This window comes from Cheilinus undulatus, linkage group 1, assembly GCF_018320785.1.
Source record: "Cheilinus undulatus linkage group 1, ASM1832078v1, whole genome shotgun sequence".
In the NCBI taxonomy this organism is placed as follows: Eukaryota; Metazoa; Chordata; class Actinopteri; order Labriformes; family Labridae; genus Cheilinus; species Cheilinus undulatus.
This window is the reverse complement of record NC_054865.1, coordinates 1,734,822-1,762,514: the sequence shown is the minus strand read 5'-3', so window position 1 is coordinate 1,762,514 and position 27,693 is coordinate 1,734,822. Positions and strand designations below refer to the sequence as shown.

The 27,693-nt window shown below is 39.5% G+C and overlaps 1 protein-coding gene across 2 annotated transcripts; it reads left to right on the top strand.

The window, feature by feature from the left end:
• Nucleotides 1–27,338, top strand: dapk2a (death-associated protein kinase 2a). 2 transcript variants are annotated; one of them, XM_041788778.1, is made up of 8 exons: nucleotides 1–278; nucleotides 15,270–15,491; nucleotides 19,000–19,138; nucleotides 19,374–19,503; nucleotides 19,587–19,662; nucleotides 19,750–19,902; nucleotides 19,983–20,028; nucleotides 25,057–27,338. In XM_041788778.1, the coding sequence occupies exons 1-8, from the start codon at nucleotides 217–219 to the stop codon at nucleotides 25,708–25,710; spliced, it is 1,482 nt and encodes a 493-aa protein (XP_041644712.1). In that variant the 5' UTR covers nucleotides 1–216; the 3' UTR covers nucleotides 25,711–27,338. The 2 variants fall into 2 exon arrangements, with proteins under 2 accessions (XP_041644712.1, XP_041644721.1); XM_041788787.1 differs by lacking the exon at nucleotides 1–278 and adding an exon at nucleotides 415–421.
• The last annotated feature ends 355 nt before the right edge of the window (nucleotides 27,339–27,693 follow it).

Genomic DNA, 27,693 nt, shown 5'->3' with positions numbered 1-27,693 from the left:
CCGGCGTCTTTGCGCACGAGCTTCGTGTGAGTGTCCGCGTGGTGGACTCGGAGAGTCTGAGCACTGAGACAGAGGACAGGACCGGGACTGAGGAGGACGACACGCTGGAGTCTAACTCGGTGAGATGTCTGAGATGAGCTGAGGACTATTTCTGTTCCAGTGGCACCAGAACGATCCAGAAGGTTCCTCCTCTCCAGGAGCTGCAGGACTGCAGACATGGACCCATTCAAGCAGCAGAGGGTGGAGGATTTCTATGAGATCGGAGAAGAGCTGGGAAGGTACCAACATGCATGGACTGGCTCCTATTTAAACCGAAACGCATGCGTCTGCTTTAGAGCTGATAGCAGGAGAACCAGGAGAGGTGACTGATCCAGATCCACATGTAGACACTTCAGCACGTCCCTGTGCGGCACGTCTGCATGTAAAGAAATGAAGTATTTAAGCTTTCTGTTAGAATTTATGGTCTAAAGCAGTGGTTCTCAAATGGTGTGGCAAGGAGACTAGTCTAGGTGTGCCTTGGGAATCTGTCTGGACCCCTGAAAACCCCCAGAGACTGGACCCTCCCCAGCTGTGATTTATTGATGAGTGTGTGTGTTGGATCAGTAGCATTGGTGCTAGCATCCTGGCTAACAGTTAGCTCATTAATCAAGCAATGATGGGGTTGAAATTGGTGTTGAAGTTATCATTATTCATGCTACTTTTAACCAAGTTAACACGTTTCTACCCATTTTGCCACTAGTTTTGTCAGCTTAAACCATTTTTGCTGCTTTTTTGCAATTTTGCAACTTTTTAAAAATACTTTCGACCCATTTTTTGCAACTTTTTGGAACTTTTTGCCACATTAAACCCATTTTTGCTACCATTTTGACAGTTTTTGCCTGCATTTGCTATTATTTGGACATATTTAGCCAATTTTTTCATCCCTGTTTACCACGTTTTATCAACTTTAACCCTTTTTGCAGCTTTTCTGCGACCTATACCTATATCGTCACCTTTTTGACACTTTCAACCCATTTTTGCCACCGTCTTGCTAATTTTCACTCACTTTGCCTTTGTTTGGCCACTTTTTTTTGCCCATTTTTTTAATCACTTTTAGACCATTTTAACCACCTTTTTACAACATTTAACCCCTTTGTCCACTGGTGACCCATTTCTGTCACCTTTTAACTCTTTCAACATGATTCGCCACTATTAACCAATGTTTTGGCCCCTTATGCCAATTGTTAACCATTTTTGACTTTGTCTTACCACCTTTTTATCCAATTTTGCCATGTTTAATCATCACTTTAACCAATGTTTGCCACCTTTCAGGCACCTTTTGCCCACTTTTGCCGGCCCCAGAAACCTCTCCCCTTTATCCCCCGTTATGGGCCATCTTGACTGTAACATTATTTAAAAAGTCTATTTTGTATTGATATGAATATGCGTGCCTGGAGATTTTGGCTTAACCTTAGATGTGCCTTGGGCGAAAAGAGTTTGAAAACCAATGATCTAAATGAGCTGAAGAAAATAAAATCACTGCTACAGCAGCCAAATAAACACGGAGGCACTAAATGTAGACAAGAATGATGAAAAATTCATTTCTATTGCAGCTAAACAAACAAAAAACTACATTTCTCTTCATTATTTTACTGTTCTTGCACCCAGATGTAGACTTGCTTTGCAGTCAGGCAGAGAATAACAACCATGACACACTAATTCAGATAAACTTACATAAAACAGACTTTAGAGACAGGAGAGTGTTTCAAACAAAGATATGATTTATGATAGAGGCTCTCTATGTGAGCACATCAGAGAAAGATCAATAAAATCATTTAAAAAATCACAAACTGGCAGCTCTGTGACCTCAGACCTACAGGAAATGTTCACTTGGTTTGATTTTCATTTGATAAAGTAGTTTTGGTCAGGAGTTGTTTGCAAACTTCTTAATCCTTCAAAATACTTAAAGACAGTGTGATCAGAATTCAATCAATCAATTAATCAGTCAAGTAATCAATCATTCAATCAATCAGTCCTAAACTTCAGGATGCCACGGCCCGAGTAAAAACATTTAAGTCTTCCATAAAATCAACTATGACTAAAGACTCAAAGCATTCAGCTCCATATTTTCAGCGTCACAGAGTCAAACTAACCAGTCAGCATCTCTTCAGTTATTTTGATCAGGCATCCACAAAGTCACCTACATGTTCTCTATGAACATTCCTCTCTGTAGACGTAGTTTGTGGCTCCTAGAAACTATTTCCTGGTAGTATTTACAGTCATGGACAAAAATGTTGGCATACCTGGAATTTTTCCAGAAAATGCATCATTTCTCCCAGAAATTGTTGCAATCAACAAATGTTTTTGGTATACTTGTGTTTATTGCCTTTATTAGAACAACACAAAAAATCCAAAGGAAAAAGAAACTCACACAACACAAAACTCAAAAAATGGGCCGGACAAAATTATTGGCACCCTCAACTTAATATTTGGTTGCACACCCTTGGGAAATAATGACTGAAACCAATCACTTCCTATAACCATCAACAAGCTTCTTACACCTCTCAGCTGGAATTTTGGACCACTCCTCTTCTCCAAACTGCTCCAGGTCTCAGATTTGAAGGGTGCTTCTTCAACAGCAGTTTTGAGATCTCTCCATAGGTGTTCAATGGGATTTAGATCCGGACTCATTGCTGGCCACTTCAGAACTCTCCAGCTTTGTCTCCAACCATTTCTTGGTGCTTTCTGAGGTATGTTTGGGGTCATTGTCCTGCTGGAACACCCATGACCTCTGACCCAGACCCAGCTTTCTGACACTAGGCCCTACATTGTGGCCCAAAATCTTTTGATAGTCTCCAGATTTCATGATTCCTTGCACACAGTCAAGGCACCCAGTGCCAGAGGCAGCAAAACAACCCAAAACATCCTTGAAGCTCCACCATGTTTGACTGTAGGTACTGTGTTCTGTTCTTTGTAGGCCTCATTCTCTTTTCTGTAAACAGTAAAATGACGTGCTTTTCCATAAAGCTCTACCTTAGTCTCATCTGTCCACTAAATGTTCTCCCAGAAGGATTGAGGCTCACTCAGGTACATTTTTGCAAACTCCAGTCTGGCTTTTTTATGTCTCTTTGTCAGCAGTGGGGTTCTCCTGGGTCTCCTGCCATAGCGCTTCATCTCATTCAGATGACCACGTATGGTCCCAGCTGACACTTTTGCACCCTGAGTCTGCAGGACAGCCTGAATTTGTGTGGAAGTTGACTGAGGATGTTTATCCACCATTCCAACTATCCTGCGTTGCATTCTTTTGTCAGTTTTTCTCTTCTGTCCACATCCAGGGAGATTAGCCACAGCTCCATGGGTTATGAATTTCTTGATTATATTACACACAGTGGACAAAGGAATCTCAGGATCTCTGGAGATGGTCTTTAACCTTGAGATTGTTCATAGTTTTCCACAATTTTGCTTCTTAAGTCCTCAGACAATTCTGGGCTCTTCTTCCTCTCCTCCATGCTTGGTGTGACACACAGACACACAACACAAAGGTTGAGTCAACTTTTAGACATTCTAACTGGCTTCAGGTGTGATTTCTAGATTGCAGCACCTGTTACTGCCACAGGTGAGTTTAAATGAGCATCACATGCTGGAAATAAAATGATTTACCCACAGTTTTAAAAGGGTGCCAACAATTTTGTCCATTTTTTGAGTTTTGTGTAAAATTATGTCAATTTTGGCTTTTTTCTTTGATTTTTTTTCTGTTGTTCTAATGCACATAAAGGAAATAAACATATGTATGCCAAAAACATTTGTAACTGCAACAATTTCTGGGAGAAATGGTGTATTTTCTGGAAAAACTCCAGGGGTGCCAACATTTTCGTCCATGACTTTATGTCTCCACAGAAGGACTTTGCACTTCATCCACATGGTACGGTGGCCAGTAATGGCAAACGGTCTGCAATAATAATAATACTACAGTCTACAGTCTGTAGTTATATCAGGGTGTGAACGACGGGGGGATGGGGAAGATTCCTCCCTCCTGGTTCTGGTTTACCTCCTCTGATGACACATTTTCATCTCCAGGGTACAAGCAACAACATACTGGAGTGTTATTACCAGTAATGACTTTGAAAACGCAATCATAAGTCCGTCCTCGGCTCTCTCTTCCATCCGTCTCTCCCTCTCGTTCTTCCTACTACAGCGCCCCCTGGAGGCCAGGTGCTTTTTGTTGTTTCTGGTTTTGGAGCTCGTTTTGGATCAGGATCGTTTCTGTATTAGAAGCAGGTTTGTCGTTCATGAATTTGTTTTTGATCCTTGGAGAGCGTTTTGCCAGTTGCATTGCGTTTCCCCTTTTGAAGTTCGTCTGGACTTTTGATTGCGTCTCTTAAGCTGGAGCGTTTCTCTGATAGAAGCCATTTTGTTTCATTAAAGTGGGGGTATTATACCTTTTTTCAAGGCTTTACACCATCTCTCTGATACCCACGTAGTAGCTTCACATGGTTTACAGCTCAAAAAACTCCTCATGTTTCTCACACTATTTTAACCTCTGTCTAAAACGCTTCATTTTCGCTGCTGTCCCCCCGGACCTGCTTTCCCGATTTTCCGGAGGCTGGCCGGTGGCCAACTTGGTCCAGCTGAGTAAAATATGGCGAATTTTGATATACGTCCATACGTGTTAGACCCGGAGTCTGACCCTGATAATTTGGAGAGACAGGGGGAAGAAATCCAGCAGCAGCAAAGGATAGAGCAGGGCATATCTGTTTGTTAAGTGTTTAATTACTGTGTTACTAAATGGCTAAAAGGCCTTGTGGGGGCGGTCTGTTCCGCTTTGTCGGCGGCATGGATGAAGCAGTCAGGAGATAATATTGCGATGACCTCATCAGTTCGTTCCATAGAAATCTCGTCTCGGGGAAATCTCAGAGGGATTTTCAACAAACCGTTTTCAACAGTTTACACTCTAATTCTAAGATTACTGCCACATACATTTATCTTGTGGTTAATGATGAGTACTAACAAACAAATCTGAGAGCCAGTGTAACATGGAGATTAAACTAAAACTAGACTGAGAAACAAATCAATAGATCTGTGATGACTAAAACTAGACTGAGACTAACAAAAATAGATCTGTGATGACTAAAACTAGACTGAGACTAACAAAAATAGATCTGTGATGACTAAAACTAGACTGAGACTAACAAAAATAGATCTGTGATGACTAAAACTAGACTGAGACTAACAAAAATAGATCTGTGATGACTAAAACTAGACTAAGACTAACAAAAATAGATCTGTGATGACTAAAACTAGACTGAGACTAACAAAAATAGATCTGTGATGACTAAAACTAGACTGAGACTAACAAAAATAGATCTGTGATGACTAAAACTAGACTAAGACTAACAAAAATAGATCTGTGATGACTAAAACTAGACTGAGACTAACAAAAATAGATCTGTGATGACTAAAACTAGACTGAGACTAACAAAAATAGATCTGTGATGACTAAAACTAGACTGAGACTAACAAAAATAGATCTGTGATGACTAAAACTAGACTAAGACTAACAAAAATAGATCTGTGATGACTAAAAAATAGACTGAGACTAACAAAAATAGATCTGTGATGACTAAAACTAGACTGAGACTAACAAAAATAGATCTGTGATGACTAAAACTAGACTAAGACTAACAAAAATAGATCTGTGATGACTAAAACTAGACTGAGACTAACAAAAATAGATCTGTGATGACTAAAACTAGACTGAGACTAACAAAATAGATCTGTGATGACTAAAACTAGACTGAGACTAACAAAAATAGATCTGTGATGACTAAAACTAGACTGAGACTAACAAAAATAGATCTGTGATGACTAAAACTAGACTAAGACTAACAAAAATAGATCTGTGATGACTAAAACTAGACTGAGACTAACAAAAATAGATCTGTGATGACTAAAACTAGACTGAGACTAACAAAAATAGATCTGTGATGACTAAAACTAGACTGAGACTAACAAAATAGATCTGTGATGACTAAAACTAGACTGAGACTAACAAAAATAGATCTGTGATGACTAAAACTAGACTAAGACTAACAAAAATAGATCTGTGATGACTAAAACTAGACTGAGACTAACAAAAATAGATCTGTGATGACTAAAACTAGACTGAGACTAACAAAAATAGATCTGTGATGACTAAAACTAGACTGAGACTAACAAAAATAGATCTGTGATGACTAAAACTAGACTGAGACTAACAAAAATAGATCTGTGATGACTAAAACTAGACTGAGACTAACAAAAATAGATCTGTGATGACTAAAACTAGACTGAGACTAACAAAAATAGATCTGTGATGACTAAAACTAGACTGAGACTAACAAAAATAGATCTGTGATGACTAAAACTAGACTGAGACTAACAAAAATAGATCTGTGATGACTAAACCTAGACTGAAACTAACAAAATAGATCTGTGATGACTAAAACTAGACTGAGACTAACAAAAATAGATCTGTGATGACTAAAACTAGACTGAGACTAACAAAAATAGATCTGTGATGACTAAAACTAGACTGAGACTAACAAAATAGATCTGTGATGACTAAAACTAGACTGAGACTAACAAAAATAGATCTGTGATGACTAAAACTAGACTGAGACTAACAAAAATAGATCTGTGATGACTAAAACTAGACTGAGACTAACAAAAATAGATCTGTGATGACTAAAACTAGACTGAGACTAACAAAAATAGATCTGTGATGACTAAAACTAGACTGAGACTAACAAAAAATAGATCTGTGATGACTAAAACTAGACTGAGACTAACAAAAATAGATCTGTGATGACTAAAACTAGACTGAGACTAACAAAAATAGATCTGTGATGACTAAAACTAGACTGAGACTAACAAAAATAGATCTGTGATGACTAAAACTAGACTGAGACTAACAAAAATAGATCTGTGATGACTAAAACTAGACTGAGACTAACAAAAATAGATCTGTGATGACTAAAACTAGACTGAGACTAACAAAAATAGATCTGTGATGACTAAAACTAGACTGAGACTAACAAAAATAGATCTGTGATGACTAAAACTAGACTGAGACTAACAAAAATAGATCTGTGATGACTAAAACTAGACTGAGACTAAAATGCATTTCATTTAAAGACTAAAACTGAGACTAAAATAAACACAGTCATTACTTTGCCCTGAATGTGTTTTAAAATTCCAGTTTATTACATTTTTGGGATAGAGATGTCTATTCTATACATCAAACATTTAAATGTCAGTTTTCTAGAATAATTTGCCCCAAAATCCAATTTTCCATGTTTTTAATGCTTGTTTTATTAAAAATGAAAAAACATAAAATCATAAAATCAAATGATTTTATACTGAATGTTCAAAAAATCAAGATAATCACAGTTAGGTATGTTTTCAAAAGTGTTCAGCCTGAGTTTGATCTACCTTATATTGTGTTCATTAAAATACAGAATGATGTACGATATCCATGACCTCTGGTAGCTCACCTGCAGTACCTCTGAGGACCAGCAGGGGGCCCGGTCCAAACTTAAGGAAGCACTGGTGAAGTTCATACCCTTCTACCTGGTTTACAGACTTCAGTGAAACAGTTAGAGCTACAGGGATTATAGAGTGATGGATAAATGTAAGGTTAATAATGATAATATAGATAGATCTATATTATCTATAGATCTATATCTATCTATAGATCTATATATCTATAGATAGATAATATAAGGTCATCGCTGTCAGATGACTAGAAAAGAGCAATAAAAGCTCAGGTCCTTCTACCATGAAATAAGTGGATTGTTGTTTAGATGGATGATGACAGTAAATCAGTGGTACATCTGCAGATATATATTGAGTTAAATATCTTTGGTGTATAATCAGTATGAGCAGATAGCATCATATATGCTACGATCTAACGATGCATGACGCCTCTATAGCAGTTTAACATGCTGGCAGACTGCAGGAATATATGGCAGTGTTTCACCTATGAGACGAATCATTCAGTTAGTGGAGCTTTAAGAGAAACTCCTAAACATGCCAGTAGGCTATGGATATACAAACAGGATCATAAGATCATGATCTAACGGAGAATTGTCAGAGCTGCACATGGAGGGGCTGAGCGGGTGGTGGGGTGGGTCCTTGTTTACGGGTATCTCACCAACTTACACACCAAAATCTTAACAAACTGGGCGGCTACCTCCCCACCAGAGCCAGTCGACCGGTAGGGACCAGCTAAAATGGGAATACCTGCAACAATCCAAGGATGTGCATGTCAGCATGAATCCACCAGTACAACAGTTTAATAAAGTTACAGTCTCAGCATGAATCCACCAGTACAACAGTTTAATAAAGTTACAGTCAGCATGAATCCACCAGTACAACAGTTTAATAAAGTTACAGTCAGCATGAATCCACCAGTACAACAGTTTAATAAAGTTACAGTCAGCATGAATCCACCAGTACAACAGTTTAATAAAGTTACAGTCAGCATGAATCCACCAGTACAACAGTTTAATAAAGTTACAGTCAGCATGAATCCACCAGTACAACAGTTTAATAAAGTTACAGTCAGCATGAATCCACCAGTACAACAGTTTAATAAAGTTACAGTCTCAGCATGAATCCACCAGTACAACAGTTTAATAAAGTTACAGTCTCAGCATGAATCCACCAGTACAACAGTTTAATAAAGTTACAGTCTCAGCATGAATCCACCAGTACAACAGTTTGATAAAGTTACAGTCAGCATGAATCCACCAGTACAACAGTTTAATAAAGTTACAGTCTCAGCATGAATCCACCAGTACAACAGTTTAATAAAGTTACAGTCAGCATGAATCCACCAGTACAACAGTTTAATAAAGTTACAGTCTCAGCATGAATCCACCAGTACAACAGTTTAATAAAGTTACAGTCAGCATGAATCCACCAGTACAACAGTTTAATAAAGTTACAGTCAGCATGAATCCACCAGTACAACAGTTTAATAAAGTTACAGTCAGCATGAATCCACCAGTACAACAGTTTAATAAAGTTACAGTCAGCATGAATCCACCAGTACAACAGTTTAATAAAGTTACAGTCTCAGGGAAAACCTCCAGAATAAGATGGATCAAAGATCATCAGATTGATCATCTGTTGTGTCAGACAGGAGTAAATCCGGCCAGCAGACTCCATCTTTCAAACTTAGACTGTTGATGGTGTTGACTCTGTTCTGCTGTTATTCTGGCTAACGGGAGCTTTGTCATTGGTGTAAGCTGAGCTGTGTTTTTGATAATAAGGCCAGAGTTGGCGTGCAGCATTGATAAACAGACTCCTCATGTAGGTCATTAGCTGTTACTGCTGAACTCTAATGTAAATCCTACTGAATCATTAACTACCTGCTGCATGCCTTCTGCCCTCTCATGTGTCTGCTGTGTTTTACTGACGCCTCTAACAGTCTGAATGTCTCCAGACAACAGAAATGCTCCAAACAGAGCAACGAGAAGAGCAGCAGCTGGTGTTGTGGCCTTGCTGTGAAGTCGTCATGTGGAGACAACTGTTGTGCCTGTCGACCTGCGTTCTTTAAAGACCGGTCTATCTTTAGCTGCAGCTAAATCTGCTCTCAGAGCGGCTGCAGACCAGGAAGTCAAGTGTTAGCTTACAAAGCGTTGAAGGGAAGCAGAAACAGGAACAGCTGCAGCTCATAAACCTCTGAATTTTAAACACTTCAACACATGGAGCCAGGGGCGTAGCGAGGGATTCAGGGCCCCTAGAAAGACTATTACACAGGGCTCCCCTTAGTCAGCTAGCCAAGCAACAAATGTTACAAATATAAATGCATTTTGATGTTTTTTAACCATAATTTCCCAAATTATGAGCAATTTATTTATTACAGCTAAATTAAATTTACTTGCATTATTTTGTAGTGCTGGACCACACGATTTGGACATTTTTAAGAGAGGGGACTCCCACAATTGACCTATGGCTAAGCCACGCCCCCTCCACTCACTCGGACAAACAATGACCATTCAGTGACAGAAGCTATGCCAGGTGTCACAGTAGGAGACATTTCACAGGAGGCCATTGATGATTTCTGGAGACAGAAAGATCACATATCATCTAGACGTCACCAAAAGGGTCTAAACTACGCATTGGAGGGATATATTAATCATTTTATTGTTGAGAAGGTCGATAAAAAGCTTCAGTTACAAGCCAAAATTCACAGGCCCCAGTGCAAACGTGATAAACCACATCTCGTTGCCATCGCAATCTCAGACCACAAGATAGAGGATCAGCATCAAAGAGCCACTGAAGTTCAGGTTTTTAGCTCAGAATATGAGAAAAATATAACGGCCTTTTTACCATCTTTACCAAGAGTGTCTCTCTGTTAGTTTGGTGCTACAGTGTTTACATTGAATCATTCTGCATAACGTTTGCTAACCTTTGTTATCTCTGCTATTACAGATAAGTGACTGAAGCTAAGCTCCAGAAGTTAACGTTAGTTTAACTAGAGCCCTTTGGACAACAGCTAACAATGATGTACGATCACCAAAGAATGAAAACTAGAACAAAAAATGCCAACGAGCTCCCAGCAAACAACGTGACACAACGAACAACGCAGCTAGGAGCTAACGTTAGGCTAACTTTAGCTAACATTAGAGATGTTAAAGATAACTTTATATTTCTTTCCAGCAAAGTCACAATATGTAGCCTCAAATACGACGTTGGCTTACCGTAGGACAGATGTTAATTTTATCCATGTTGCGTTGATGTTGTGGTCTACCACAAAACTTTTATCCAAAGAAGACACTTTTCTCAGTTTAGATGTGGTTTAGGAACGGGTAAAAAATACACTCCCTCGCTCAGCCTCTCAGGATACCTTGTGTTGGAGTCGCATGTACCACATGAACACCGTTCGAACATTTTTAAACTTAAAATCTCAAAAAACCTCATAAAACCGGACGAAAACTGACTTTCTTCAGTGGACGTCTGGGCAGAGGATGTCCGAGTGTATTGGAGTGGTATACGCACTGTGATTGGCTCATCGTGTTTGAGGGCGGGACTTAGCCATAGGTCAATTGTATTTTCTGTTTGATACAAATTTCAGTCCGTTGACCGATTCATTTAGTCACTTTTGATACAATAATGAGACACATTATTAAGAAAAATTAAACTAGAAAAGCACTCAGAGAGCAGACCTCTGCCATTAGCCCTATCTCCCAATAGTGAAGAATCCTTTAAAAAATTCCTGGATCCGTCCCCATGTGCCCCCCACCACAGCATTTGCTGATTACTCCCTCCCTGGTGGTGTGGAAACACAGTGAGGCAAAGCATTGGCTTCGCTAGGGGTGGACTGTCATGGTGGGAGCATTGCCTGCTGGTGCCAACAGATGCACTGACAGTCTCACCCATGGTCTCACTGGACGACTGGAAGTCATGGCAGAGGGTGAATATTCCTCTATTCCTCCCAGCATTGTGAGTATTCTCGCTATAATTCGCTGTCTTTCGCTCTGTTACGCTCCGACTTGTCTCCTCGACCGGGCGTGCGCCTTTCAAACTCTATAAACTCCAGAACTTTGAATAGAAACACACCCACAATGCTGCTGGGATTGAAGTTACCTGTGTCCGCCCTCTCCTGGTGTAAAGTGGTAACAGCACAAACCTCCACCATTAGCCCTATCTCCCAATAGTGGAGAATCCTTAAAAAATTTCTGGATCCAGACGGTGATCCGTATCACTCCCAAAATCTAATCAGTTCTTCCTTATGCCATTTCTGATATTTCCTGAAAATTTCATCAAAATCCGTCAATGACTTTTTGAGTTATGTTGCTAAAAAACGAACACATGACCTCCTTGGCAGAGGCAATAAAAACACTTCTCACTGTAGGCATATGGAAGCCCATGCCATTTAAATAAAATGTGGAAGTAGGAAAATAAAAAAGAAATCCAAAGTCATAATTATGAGATTAAAATGTAAAAATATGAGATAAAAAAATCATTTACTCAATTATAACTTTTTAATCAAAATTTTGACTTTTTAATTCATAATCTTGACTTTGTATCTCATTATTATTACTTTTTATTTTATAATTATGACTTTTTATTTCATAATTCTGACAGAATTTTTTCAAGAATTGCTGTATTTTCACATTTTTTTCTTTTATATTGACCTACATGGGCTTCCATACAGGCATCTCAAGGGCCCCTCCCTACTGTGGGCCCGGGGAATCAGTACCCTTTCTCCCCCTGTGCTCCGCCCCAGCATGGAGCTCAGCAGCGTTTGTTTGTGTTGTTGTGCTGTGATGAGAGTTTCTATGAGTGTCAGCCTTATCACTCTGCAGCAGAATGTCTCTGAGTCTATTCATAGACTGAAGAGGGAAAATTTGAGCCACCGCTGAAGCACAGGCACTCCACAGTCCAGGAGCATGTGTTACTGTGAGTCCACGTTAGCTTCAATAGAAGAACTGGGGTAATAGTAGTCCAGTGGTCATGATCGTCCATGTACCAAGGCTGTGACCGGGGTTCAAGTCTGACCTGTGGCTGCTCTCTCACTCCTCTGTCCCACCTTTTAATGAAGGAAAAATCTAAGATGTTAAGAATAATAAAATAAGAAACTGACAATCAAAAATAGGGTAAAAAACTGGAAATAAAGACGAATAAAAAATGAAAAAGGAATACAAGCTCAAAAGAGGCAGAACAATAGAAGTGGAGGGGTGAAAGCTTGTGTGCAGATATAGAAGAGCAGAATGAAGTTCTATTCCTGATCTCCTGCAGGGTTCCCTGTTTCTCCTGCACACATGGCTGCTGAGGCCATGTGTGCAGGAGCTGATGAGGCTTCTGCATGTTATGACTCTGAAATAATACGAAAGCAGCTGATAATAAGTCTGATAAACAACTAATAAAAAGATGTAATGAGCCAGAATAAGATGTGAGGGTCTTACATTTCATTATCATGATTTTTTTTCTAATAAGATGCAGTTTGTTATTTTATTTCTCTTAACCCTTTACGGCACTGATCAGCAACTGGCGGCCTGGGGGCCATATCAGGCCCCCCAAAGCTTCCTGTCCGGCCCCCAAAAGATCATTAAATTCAGAAAAAAAGGAAGAGATGTTGTGGTTTTAAGAGTATCTTTGGCTTTAAATGTCTGCAACTGTTAAATCCTTCCCACGAACAATTAAAACAGTTTTAGAATGACTTCACATTTGATCTGTTTTTACTGAAATTTACTGTCATAACTATTAGATATTTAAAAAAGGGTTAAGGTTAGCAGAAGTGCTGCAAAAATGACCAGATAAAGAGGTGAAAAGGGGTTAGAGAGTAGCAAGATGGATGATAAAGTGGTGAAAAGAGGTTAAAATGTGGCCAAAAAAAATGTAAAAGAGGAAAAAAGGGGCAAGAAGTATAAAAAAATGGACACAAATGACAAAAACAGTGTAAAAAGTGATGTTAAGGGCTTAAAAAGTGGCAAAAAAATGATTACAAATGACAAAACAGTGCAAAAAAGTAATGAAAAGAGGTAAAAATGGATAAAGAGTGGCACAAAGGGGATAAAACATGCAGGGAAAGTGGTTTAAGGTGGTTAAAGAATGGCAAAAATTGTCTTAAAGGGGCAAAAAGTATCAAAAAGGGGTTAAAAGTGTCAAAAATGAGTTAATAGTGGTGCTAAAACACAACTGTGGAGGGCCTTTCTCTGGGATTTTCAGGGGTCCAGACAGTTCTGCTGTCAGGCCTGTCTCCCTGTGGCCAGCTGCATAATAGACATAACAGGGACAGATCTCATATACCTGATGACCCCTGCTCTATGGCCTACCATGGAAGGCAAAGCCGAAGATTAAATGAAATCTTTCTCAATTTGCAAAAAGACAGCATACTCATAAAAAAAACTAAGCACAGTAGTCCCATCAAATCTCTGAGTGTGCCCGATACTTTTGAGCATGCCTGTGTTTGCAGACATGTTGAAAAACTAACAAGTGTGACTTGTGACCTACAAGAAAACACTGTGATAGGTTTCATGCAGACAAGATACGTCATCATATGTACACGTAAAGTAGGACGTGCTGTTAAAGGCAGCGTTCCAGATTATGTTATAGCATATTGTTTTTGATGTGTGCCCTTTTACTACATTTCTGCCTAAGAAGGAAGGATATTTCTGGAAGGAATCAGAACTCTGGGACTCATTGAATGTGTGATATGTTAGTGTTACTCCTCTGGTTTTATATGCAAAAAGAATTTTTGCTCTGTCTCATTTGGTTGCAATTTTAGCTGCGGTTAAAAGTAGAAATGCATTGGGAGTGCTGGTGATCCCGTAGGTCTCAAAGGGCTACAAAACAGATCCATAAGATCTGAGTAGTTCTTTAGTGAAGCACAGAGCTACATTCAGACCGTTTAACTGTATGTCAGCTGTAAACACTAACAGAGTTAAATGCTGCACAGAGGAACCCTTAGAGAGGACCACAGATGGACTACAACTCCCTTCAACAAACATTCCCACTGCATTAGGAGCTTTTAGACCAGTGTTACTCAACCCTGCTCAACCAAAGAGACCAACTGTTGAAAAATACCTGTGCAAGAGCCATGATATAAGTGATGAAAAGTGGCAAAAATGGCTTAAGTAGCGTTACAAATAAATTAAAGGTTGCAAAAATGGTCAAAAAGCAGTGTGTGAAAAGGGTCGAAAATGGGGAGAATAGTGGAAGAAGGGTCAGAAAATAGCATAAATGGGTGAGAAGTGACAAAAAAAATGAGTTACAGGTGGCAAAAATGGTCCAAAAGTGGCAAAAACGTGACAAAAAAAATGAGTGGAAATTGACTAGAATGGGCAATAAGCAGTCAAGAGTGGCAAAAATGGACAAAATAATAGGAAACAGGTGGTATTTAAAGGCAAAAGGTAGCTTAAATGGACAAAAAATGTGAAAAAAGGCAAAAATTGGATATAAGTGGCAAAAATAGGCAAAAAAAAAATAGGAAATAAGTGCTATTTAATGGCTAAAGGTAGCTTAAATGGGTGAAAAGTGGCCAAAAATGGGAAAATGGGAACAGTTATTACGTTTTGGTTGTTCCAATTTTGATTCTGTAGATAAAAATCATATTAATGTATTAAAAGCTATAAGTCTGTAGCTTATTTTTAATAGTTGTATTGTAGGGGCAATGCTTCCACAGTCTAAATGTTATAATGTTAAATGTCTGTTAATGAACACCTCGCCACACCTGTGGTCTGAGGTGTCTGACTTCCATCATGTGAATGATCCTCTGTGTGGTTCTTTCTGTGTTTCAGTGGACAGTTCGCCATCGTCAAACAATGCAGGGAGAAAAGCACCGGGCAAGACTTCGCCGCCAAGTTCATCAAGAAGCGTCAGAGCATGGCGAGCTCCAGAGGGGTGAGGCGTGAGGAGATCGAGCGGGAGGTGGACATCCTGCAGCAGATCCAGCACCCAAACATCGTCACACTGCACGACGTCTACGAGAACCGCACTGACGTGGTGCTCATCCTGGAGCTGTGAGTGGGACAGCGTCACTGAACACACACAGATGAAGACAGCAGGCAAAATGTCTGATGAGGAGGTTTAGGTTTCCACATTTTAAAGGATACACTCCATCATGTAGACTTGAAAACTTCTGCTTCATCAGGCAGAGGGTTGGACAATCAATCCCTTTAAACAGGGGTGTCAAACTCAATCACTGCAGGGGCCGAATTCTGAATTTGGGTCCAACCTGAGGGCCGAGCAGGGTCCACATTTAACCACAAACTGTCAACCTCATTTTCACCAGCAATGAATTATGGGGGAAAATGATGATAATCTGATGATAAAGGATTTTAAGATTGAAAAAGGTCTAAATTAGTGGTTTTCAAAGTGTGAGGCGGGCCTCCCCTGGGGGGCGCCACAGAGCTTCAGGGGAGGCGAGGTGATTTGCTTTGCTAACCTCTGCTGTGCATGGAGCAAAATGGATAAACTTATAGTTACTATAGGGACTATGCTATAGAGCAGTGTTACTCAACCAAAGAGCCACATGATTGAAAATACCTTTGCAAGAGCCACAATCTAAGAGGTAAAAAGAGGCAAAAACAGCTGGAAGTAGCAATAAAAATAGGTTAAAGGTGGCAAAAATGGTCAAAGAGCAGCAAAAAAGGGGTGAAAATGGGGAGAAAAAGTGGAAAAATGGTCAGAAAGTAGCAATAAGTTGTGAGACGTGACAAAAAAGTGAGTGGAAAGTGACTAAAATAGGCAAAAAGCAGTCGAGAGTGGAAAAAATGGGCAAAAAAGAGGAAAAAGTGGTATTTAATGGCAAAGGGTAGTTTAAATGAGCAAAAAGTGGCAAAAAAAAATAAACTTGGCAAAAAATGGGATAAAAGTGGCAGAAAGACGTCACAAAAATGAGCAAAAACAACTGGAAAAAAATGGGGTATTTAATGATGAAAGGTAGCTTAAATGGACAGAAAGGTGAAAATGCACAAAAATGGGATAAAAGTGGAAAAAAAATGAGGAAAAAAAAGCAAAAAGAAGTTGTAAAATGAGCCCAAAAAATACAAAAAAGGGTATTTAATGGCATTATAACTGAATAAGAGGGAAAGGCAGATGTTTAAGGACATTTGAAAACCAAAATATCCAAAATATATGAATGTTAAAAATGTTTAAAGATTAGACATAAATGTTTGAAATATTGTTGTTTAATTTTTAAAATTTGAATCCTTTTTGTGGGTGGGGGTCCACTGAATGGATCAGTTCTTCTTAGGGGAAGCTCACTCTCACACACTTTGAAAACCTCTGATCTAAATGATGAGTTTAAAGGCTCAAAATCTGAGATGAAAATTCAAACTTGTTAGCTCAAAAAGTTCAAAACATGACATTAAAAGTCACAATAATGTTTTTTAAAGGCAAAAATATGAGATAGAAAGTTGAAATCATGATTCCTAACAGTCAAAATATGAGATAAATTCAAAATCATCTTTTTAAAATGTCAAAGCATGAGAAAAACATTTACATTTTGAGTTTTAAAGGTCAAAATATTACTTTAAATTTTAGATTGAGGATCTTAAAGGTGCAGTGTGTAAAACTGAATATCAACATCTAGAAGTGGGTTCTAGATTGCATTTCTCTGCTGGAAACTGTGTCAACCAGTTGAATTTAATGTGTATCTGTAATGTGAACACAATACAATACAACATGATAACTTTATTTATCCTTTTTTTCCTCTATGTTACCATGGAAACATGTAAAAATTCCAAGATGGCAGCATCCATGGAGGGGACCCTCCCTATGGAAGAATTAAAGGTTTATTCTGAGTTGTTTTTTCAAAATAGCTATTTTTGAATTTAGATGACTAAACACTTCTTTAGATAGACCGTCTTAGAAATGTTTCACTTTATTTTACCAAGTTTGTTCAGCTAAATGCTACTAGGCTAAATATTACACACTACACCTTTAAAGGTAAAGTCAAAGATGAAAAGTCTAAACTGTGAATTGAAAATGTCAACATATAAAATAAAATGTCAAAACCATAACTTTGTGTCCTAACTGTGAGATGCAAAATTAAGAAACATAAATGTATTTTACCACATTCCTGACTTTTTATCTAATTATTTTAACTTTTTATTTTTCTAATGACTTACTGAGGATATTTTAAATCATCAGGGTTAAGTTTACATTTTTAAACTGGAGGACCTCAAACCAGTGGGCCAGTACTAATAAAAATATGATAGGATCTGGTGGGCCAGGTGTAACTGTACCATGGGCCAAATTTGGCCCCCAGGCCTTGAGTTTGACACCCCTGGCTTAAAAGATGCAGGCAAATGCCTGCCTGTTTTTCAAAAACCTTGGCAACATTTCAGCCTGAAAACCACTGAAGATGACATTTTTGTATCATGACAGGCCTTTTAGAATAAACCTGCAGAGCCTCAGCTGTAGTTTTACAAATGCACTGCCAGTGTATTTGGAGTCTGTCAGAAATATTTGGTCATTATAAAAGAAAAATAATCTAAATTAGATTCCCTCACAGTTTAAAAGAATCTGTGATCATGAAAACGTGATTGCAAAAACCATGCTTTAGAGTTATAGAACTCTTAAATGTTTTAATACACAGAATATTTAAGGAGGAATGCATGCTGTACACAGCAGCAAGGAGAGGAACCCAAGGTTTGGGATGTATAACATTCTTTTTAATATGTTAAGCTCTCTCTACTAGGACTGTTAAGGAAAAAAAATCATTCAAAACAAATCTTTATAGGGGAAACACTAAATAGAGACGCGTGCACAGAGGCGATTGATTAAACAAAGAAAGTTAATATAAGACTGACGAATAAATGCTGGTAAGTGAGGAATTTTAGTGTAAACAGTGAGGGAGGACCTGCTTCTATTTCAGGGTCAGTATCCTCACCATAACATTCAGACCTGAGCTCTTTCATGAATATAGATTATTTGATGATGTGGAGCAAACCAGAAAAATGGATTAAGGTTATTGATACCTTTGAAATATGAAGCCCTACGCTGATATCATCCATCCATCTATTCACGACACCGCTTATCAAGTTAGGGGCTGGAGCCTATCACAGCTGTCATTGGGCGAGAGGCGGGGTACACCCTGGACTGGTCGTCAGTCAATCGCAGGGCTGACATATAGACACAGACAACCAGGCACACTCACACTCACACCGATGGGCAATTTAGAGTCACCAATTAACCTAATGAGCATGTCTTTGGTGGGAGGAAGCCAGAGAGAACCCACAGATGCACGGGGAGAGCATGCAAACTCCACACAGAAAGGCCCTGACTGGGAAGTAAACCAGGGACCTTCCAGCTGTAAGGCAACAGTGCTGACCCCTGCGCCACCGTGCAGCCCCCCTTGTTGATATCTTGGGGAAAATAAATGTCCAACAGTGCAGCTTTTAGATTTAGATATTAGTCTAGTCTTCCCCCTGGCAGTCTAAGAATGTTTTTAGTCCGTTTTAGTCACCAAAATGACCACTGGCACAGATGAACTCACATAGGGTGTTGGTTTTGATGTTCAAGGGTCTCTGGAGGAGAGCTGTTTGACTTCTTGGCTCAGAAAGAGTCTCTGAGTGAGGAGGAGGCTACACAGTTCATCAAACAGATCCTGGAGGGTGTGAACTACCTACACTCCAGGAAGATTGCTCACTTCGACCTGAAGGTTCGTCCAAAAATGAGTTTTAATCACAGTAAGGAAACACTGACATGTCTGCACAGGGAGATTAGCAGTGAACAGATCACAGCCTGATGTTAAATAGTTATACTGGAGTTATTTTCAGCATGCATCCCTCCCACCCTTCTCATCTCATGCCATCTTTGGAGCGCATCATTGGCAGTTATTTATGAATAATTCCAGTCTGTAGTGTTTCTGTCCTCTTTAATTCTCTCTGTCTCAGCCTGAAAACATCATGCTGTTAGACAAAAACGTCCCGCTCCCCAGGATCAAGCTCATCGATTTTGGTCTGGCCCACAAGATTGAAGCTGGAGTGGAGTTCAAGAACATCTTTGGAACACCTGAGTTTGTAGGTGAGACAGATCACTGCTTCCTTTACTTTCTCAGAGAAATGTTAGCTGTTGCCTCCACATCGACCTTACTCTTGTCATTGAAGCTCCAGAGATCGTGAACTATGAGCCGCTGGGACTGGAAGCTGACATGTGGAGCATCGGGGTCATCACGTACATCCTGCAAGTGAAACTCAGCTAACAACACAGTATCCCTCACAGACTGATGCACCAGGCTCTAACTGTGCTTCACCTTCTGCTTCTGTGCAGGCTGAGCGGAGCGTCACCTTTCCTCGGGGAGACCAAACAGGACACTCTGGGGAACATTTCTGCTGTGAACTACGAGTTTGATGACGAGTTTTTCTGCCACACCAGCGAGCTGGCCAAGAAGTTCATCAGCCAGCTGCTGGAGAAGGACAAGAAGTAAGAGCTGGAGGTGGACACGATCACAAGGAGGTTCAGCTCTTTTTACCTTTATAACTGTCTATTTATTCTTCTTACAGGAAAAGACTGACTATTCAAGATGCTTTAAATCACCCATGGATCAAGGTAAAGTTAAAAGACACCTTTGCATTCTTTTTGTTGTGTGATATTAAGGCAGACGTGCACTAAGGCTATGGGAATTAATTTGGTGGTTCGAATTTAATCTGAGTACATAAAAACTCATTAATATTCAAAAGCTGACATTACTATTCGAGCGTGTTTTTAAAATATTTTTGCTGTTTATAATCGTTCTGGAGTCTCTCCCCTCTCTCCTTGGCCTCCACTTCACCCATATGTAGGTGTAGGGACCAAATGTTTTGTCACATCTCGTGTGACATGATGAACAATAAAGTTTTCATACCAAAACACAGAGACACCAATGGCCGCCATTGGGGATGTTTATCACCAAGGTGGTTACACGCTGGTGGTGATTTGGCAAGTGAGGCGTCGCTACATCAAGAGGTGCTGATGTAGAGAGTAAAACAGCGATGCCCAACGACGGTAACCCGCTGTTATGGTGGAAAACGTCCCGGTCCAGGTATCCTCTCCTGTCCCAGCTGGCACATCATTACCTGTGCAACCCGGGCACCTCTGTCAGGACGGAGAGGGTTTTCTCCACGGCTGGGACGATAGTGAACCAAAATCTCTCTGTTCTTGATTCAGAAAACGTGGATCGCCTCGTGTTTTTATTTTCATTTAATTCTGTTCGACATTAATACCTACTGAGTCTAAAAATGGTGATTTGGACATATTTTATTATTCTGGCTGTAAAATAGTCAGGAAATGCCCTAAGTCTGAGAGCTTCGGTCCCTTTTCCCAGGAGTACTTGAACTTGACTTTTCAACATCTGGTTAATGATTATTGCACATTATATGGAATTGTCAGCAGTTTAAAAGAAGAAAAACACAAAAATAGATTTGTTTTTCATGGCTTTTATGAGAAGAAAGGTTGTTATTACTCATGAAGTTTTGATTTGACATTTGAAATGTGAACCTATACATGTTTAGAACAATCACCAGTCATTTTTTGAGTCTAGGACTCTGGGTGTGCAGAATAGAGTGCAAAAGATAACTATATACATAGGAGACAATTAGTGCAAATAAAGGTGGAAAAATGCATTCTCAACATTCTCAGTAACATATTGTTATTGCACATGACAGACACGCACAAATGCCACTAACGCTATTTTTTGAAAACAAAACGCTCGCTCTCCTTATACTCTCTTCCTTCACTCTCCTTTCTCGCTCGTCTTCTGCCAAAGCTGCCGTTTTGGCGGTGCTGTTTTACATAACCGTAATATACAGAGCTTAACAAATTTATTAGACCAGCTGTCATATTTGTCTCAGAGACCATCCAGTATCATGAAGTGCTTTAATGTGGACTCTTTCATTTTCAGTCAGCTCTCCACGTTTTACCATTTTGAGCAGGAATGAGGAATTTCAAACTGAATTCACCCAAATTTGAGCTGGCTCACTGGGCTTCTCTGAGAAGTCAGAAAGTAATCAAGCATAACATTCAACCACTAATACTCATTTTTCTGATCAGGAATGCAAGTAAATAACTATAATTTGACATATTGATCAAGAAATATTAATGTGCTTTACTATTTTTTCAGTTTTTTGTAAATCAGTAAATTTGAAAATTCATGGATAACAATAAAAATTCTATTTTAGCATTGAAAATACCATTTGAGTTAAAGAGCTTCTAAATATTGGTGTATTAACCATTGCAGAAACATAAAAATGATTTTGGTAATTACCAGTGTTGTTACTTTAGGGCAGCTGTGGCATGAACCTTACTTTGGTTAGGGTTAGGGTGGTCTAAGACATTTGTTAAGCACTGTATATCTTTAAAAAAAGGTGGACATGTAGAAGTAGAGAACACTGGCTGCATGTGTGTATTTAGGTGCTCTGTTCAGGCTCCATTACAACGTCCATCCTGTCTTCACATAAACCAGTCTGGGGTCCACTGACATACATGCATGGGTGTAGCACAGGGGTGGGAAAGGGTACTGATTATTCTGATTATGATTATTATATGATTATGATTATTATGATTAGGATTATTATACTAATATTACTTTTTGAATTTCCCTTCGGGGATAAATAAAGTTCTTGTATTGTATTGTATTGTATTGATTATCCAGGCCAACAGTAGGGAGGGGTCCTTGGGAAGTCTGCAATGAAGTGTGTGTTTTTATTTATTTTTTCTGAGGAATTAGTGTCATTACTGAATGCAATCAACTGAATGGATTGAGTAACAGACTGAAATTTGAATCAAACAGAGTGAAATTAAATACAGGAGGGCCCTTTAAAAATGTCCAAATGGTATAGTCCAGTGCTGCCAAATAATGCAAGTAGATTTAATTTAATCGTAGTAAAAATATTGCTCATACATTGGGAAATTATGGTTCAGAAATACATTTAAATGCATAGATATATGCAAAAATGATGCAACTTTTGTTGCTTGGCTCGTCAGCTAAGGGGGGTAATATTCTTTCACTGGGCCCCCCTTAGCTATGCCCCTGCATACATGAGCCATGATTCTGCAACCACTGCACCAGCTGTTCATCTATAACTATGTGACTGTGTCATGAATTATTAATATGATACTCTGGTTTAAAATGTACACATTTTAGTTTGCACTTCTCCCTTTGTATGTATTTTGTCATTTAAATTTAGGAGATATTAGCCCTTTCCTTTTGTATTGTTCTTTAAATGTTCCTCCTCCAGATTCAGGACATGTTACCTTTTTCTGGATGAAATGGACCACACCAGGGTTTTAAAGTGAGTGAGAGTGAGCCTCCCCTAAGAGAAAATTATTCATTTGGTGGACCCCCGCCCACATAAAGATTCAGATTTTAAAAAACAACAACAACAACAACAACAACAAAAAAAAACGTAACCATATTTTCAAACATTTACAGTCATGGACCAAAGTATTGGCACCCCTGGAATTTTTCCAGAAAATACACCATTTCTCCCAGAAATTGTTGCAATTACAAATGTTTTTGGTATTCACATGTTTATTTCCTTTTTGTGCATTAGAACAACACAAAAAAATCTGAAGGAAAAAAGGCAAAATTGACACAATTTTACACAAAACCCAAAACAGGGCTGGACAAAATGATTGTCCCCCTTTTAAAACTGTGGGTAAATCATTTTATTTCCAGCATGTGATGCTCATTTAAACTCACCTGTGGCAGTAACAGGTGCTGCAATCTAGAAATCACACCTGAAGCCAGTTAGAATGTCTAAAAGTTGACTCAACCTTTGTGTTGTGTGTCTGTGTGTCACACCAAGCATGGAGGAGAGGAAGAAGAGCCCAGAATTGTCTGAGGACTTAAGAAGCAAAATTGTGGAAAAATATGAACAATCTCAAGGTTAAAGACCATCTCCAGAGATCTTGAAATTCCTTTGTCCACTGTGTGTAATATAATCAAGAAGTTTAAAACCATGGAGCTGTGGCTAATCTCCCTGGATGTGGACAGAAGAGAAAAACTGACAAAAGAATGCAACACAGGATAGTTGGAATGGTGGATAAACATCCTCAGTCAACTTCCACACAGATTCAGGCTGTCCTGCAGACTCAGGGTGTACAACTGTCAGCTGGGACCATACGTGGTCATCTGAATGAGATGAAGCGCTATGGCAGGAGACCCAGGAGAACCCCACTGCTGACAAAGAGACATAAAAAAGCCAGACTGGAGTTTGCAAAAAGGTACCTGACTAAGCCTCAATCCTTCTGGGAGAACATTTTGTGGACAGATGAGACTAAGGTAGAGCTTTATGGAAAAGCACGTCATTCTACTGTTTACAGAAAATAGAATGAGGCCTACAAAGAAAAGATCACTGACTGTGTGCAAGGAATCATGAAATCTGGAGACTATCAAAAGATTTTGGGCCACAATGTAGGGCCTAGTGTCAGAAAGCTGGGACTGGGTCAGAGGTCATGGGTGTTCCAGCAGGACAATGACCCCAAACATACCTCAAACAGCACCAAGAAATGGTTGGAGACAAAGCTGGAGAGTTCTGAAGTGGCCAGCAATGAGTCTGGATCTAAATCCCATTGAACACCTATGGAGAGATCTCAAAACTGCTGTTGCAAGAAGAACCCTTCAAATCTGAGAGACCTGGAGCAGTTTGTAAAAGAAGAATGGTCCAAAATTCCAGCTGAGAGGTGTAAGAAGCTTGTTGATGGTTATAGGAAGAGATTGGTTTCAGTTATATTTTTCTCAAGGGTGTGCAACCAAATATTAAGTTGAGGGTACCAATAATTTTGTCAGGCCCGTTTTTTGAGTTTTTTGTAAAATTAAGTCAATTTTGTCTTTTTTCTTCAGATTTTTTGTGTTGTTCCAATGCACATAAAGGAAACAAACACATGTGTACCAAAAGCATTTGTTGACTGCAACAATTTCTGGGAGAAATGATGCATTTTCTGGAAAAATTCCAAGGGTGCCAATACTTTCGTCCATGACTGTATATCTAATTTTAAATATTTTTATCATTTTTATATCTTTGATATAAAGCGCTACTCAACCAAAGAGCCAAACTGTGGAAAAATACCTTCGCAACAGCCACAATCTAAGAGATGTAGCAAAAACAGCTTAAAAGTAGCAATTAAAGTAAATTATAGATGGCAAAAATGGTCTGAAAGCAGCACAAAATTGATGAAAATGGGCAAAAATGGGGATAAGAAGTTAAAAAAAAAAAGATGGGTGAGAAGTGACAAAAAACATGAGTAACAGGTGGCAAAAACAAGGCAAAAAAATGAGTACAAAAAAGCAGTCAAGAGTGGCAAAAATGGGCAAAAAGTAGGAAAAAAGAAGGTATTTAATGACAAAAGGATGCTTAAATGGGCAAAAAATGGCAAAAAAAAAAAAAAACTGTGAAAAAGGGCAAAATACACACTGCTGATGATGAAGGTACAAGTGCTTAAAGAAAGTTCCTGAGGCTTGTTAGCTGTTTTATTGATGAGGGGTGTTTTAGAGCTTTGTAAGGCGCCTTTGACCCAGACCTTTCTGATGACGCACTCATATGAATTCTCTGTTTCTCTCTCCTCTCAGTCACTAACTTTTCTTTTTCAACTTTAAAGTTCAACGAGCACAAGGAGGAGAATAAATCCGTGGAGCCGAAGAAACGGGAGCGCCGCCAGCTGAAGACGAAGCGTCTGAGGGAGTACACCATCAAGTCTCACTCCAGCATGCCGCCCAACAACACGTACGTGAACTTTGAGCGCTTTGCCCAGGTGGTGGAGGACATTGACCAGATGGAGAGCTCGTTCGTCAGCCTGGCAGCGGCTCACGACTCTCTGCAGGAAGACATCGACGCCATGGTGTCCATCTACAACGAGAAGGAGGCGTGGTACAAGGAGGAAAGCGAAGGGGTGCGACACGAGCTCTCTCAGATCCGGTACGAGTTCCGTAAGGTGGAGGCGTTTAAGAGGAGTCTGCAGGACGACATGCAGGCCTTCAGCTCCAACCTCAGCGCCGTCAGCGGCCGGTACCAGGAGAGACAGAACCACTTTGACGCCCTGCGCCTCGAGCTCAGCAACGAGCTGAAGTGGGTGCAGGAGGTGATGGGGTCGTTCCCTCTGGATGGAGGAGGAGGAGGGTACTCCAACTGTAACTTCTCCACCGTCTTCAACAACGACGTGAACGAAGCTCTGAAGGAGCTGCTGAACCGATCGTGTGGAGGAGAGCTGCTGTCCGGGATCAACCTGGACTTTGAGACTGGACAGCAGAGATAAACACCACTTCCTGCAGAATTATTTAAAATATACTCTAAAAAAAGATGAATGAAAGAGAAGATGAGTTTTTCACCACAGAATATCTGAACCATGAAATAAGCCGTTTTAGAAAAGACTAGTTAGTTTGTTCTGGTGTTATTATCTAATATTATTTCTTCACTGTTTTGTTTTTCAGCAATATTGGACATGTGATTCCTGCTGACCTGTGTCATTTACCAGCATCAGCTGCAGTAATGCTAAACTGTAAAGGCTTTGAATGCAGCACTCCGGCATGTGATTTTGTTCTGCTTAGTTTGGACACTAGATGGTGCTGCTGCACTCATTCTGTAAACAAACATTTTGATGTGCTCTCCTCACAGATAAATTGAGACAACAACACGAATGGTAAACGTACTAACAACCAAAATATAAACAATCAGTGGTGGACTCAGAGGGGGGCAGGGGGGCCAACAGGCCAGGGACACATATCTGTGTTAGAAAAACCTGAAAAAGTGATTTTTGCACAATATGTCCCCTTTAAAGGGTAGACATGCATTTTTCAGCCAAGGGCCTCAAAGATGGAAATGAAGGCTAAAGCGTATAAATTCCCCTGTGGTAATGACCTTAGGAGAACACCGTTAGCAAAGTCTCTGATTCTGAGCGCTGAAAACAGAGCTGAAGATAAACAATGCCAGTTTCTTGATTCTGTATTTCCTGGTGAGTTGTTTTGAAGCAGAATAAGCTGGGTTCATTTCCCTGTCACAGGCCACGGTTACATGATGTTTTTTAATTCGGAATTAATTATTCAGAATTAAATGATTTGAAATTAAAATATTCTCCTTCGTGTTTACATGGAAATAACAATTCCGAACTGAGGTTTACATGGAAAACATGTTTAATCGCCTTTACTCAATTCCGTTTAAGGTCTGGGGGTTGGGAAGGGTTCTGATTGGACAGGGGATGGACGTGACGTACTTTCTACCGGAAGAAAACAAACTCCGTCCGCTTCCGTCCATCCACTCTTATCATTTTATCCATATCTTCTAAGGCTCTTATTAAATAAATTGTCTCGGCTCAAGTCCAACACTTGCTTCGGGCGGCCATCCTGGAATATGTGCCCGCTAGCGTGGAATATGTGCGTCATCGTGACAGGACAAGGGAACAAGGGGCGGTAATGCACCAAAGTGATGGATGCCAACCACCATAAAAACTATGAAGAAGAAGAAGAAGAAGAAGAAGAAGAAGAAGAAGACAAGGGAACGAGCATGCGCAGAATGACCGGAATTCATTTAAATCGGAATGAGTGTATACATGATAGAGGAATTATTCAATTCGGATTTAAAATCAGAATAAACCAGCCACTTACTTCGGATTTAAGTTTAATTCAGAATGGTCATTTTCATTTGGAATTAGGTGTTTACAAGGACTTTTTAAAGAGGATTTAACTTTAATTCTGAATTAAAGGGGAATTAAAGCTCTCATGTAAACGTAGCCACAATGATCTGATGGAGGTAAAGTGTCTCATGATTCATTTAGAATACCCTTTAAAGCAGTGTTACTCAACCCTACTAAACCATAGAGCCAGATTATTGAAAAATACCTTTGCAAGAGCCACAATCTAAGAGGTGAAAAGTGGCAAAAACAGCTTAAGTAGCATTTAAAATAAAGTAAAGGTGGCAAAAATGGTCAAAAGGCAACAAAAATGGGTAAAAGGTTGCATAAAAGTGGCAAAAATGGGCAAAAAAGTAGAAAAAAAGTGATATTTGATGACAAGAGGTAGCTTAAATGGGTGAAAAGTGCAAAAAATGGTTGAAATAGGGTAAAAAATGTTCCCTTTTTAAGGTTTTCTGGGGGAATAATATTTAAGATTAAGACATAAAAGAGCCACACATTGAGTATCACTGCTTTAAAGTCACACTCTGAGTCATGCCGGGCCAGCTGCTGAATCACAGAGCTGACACGTGTTTTAGCAGCGGGGTGTGAGGTCAGATGGCAGTGACGATG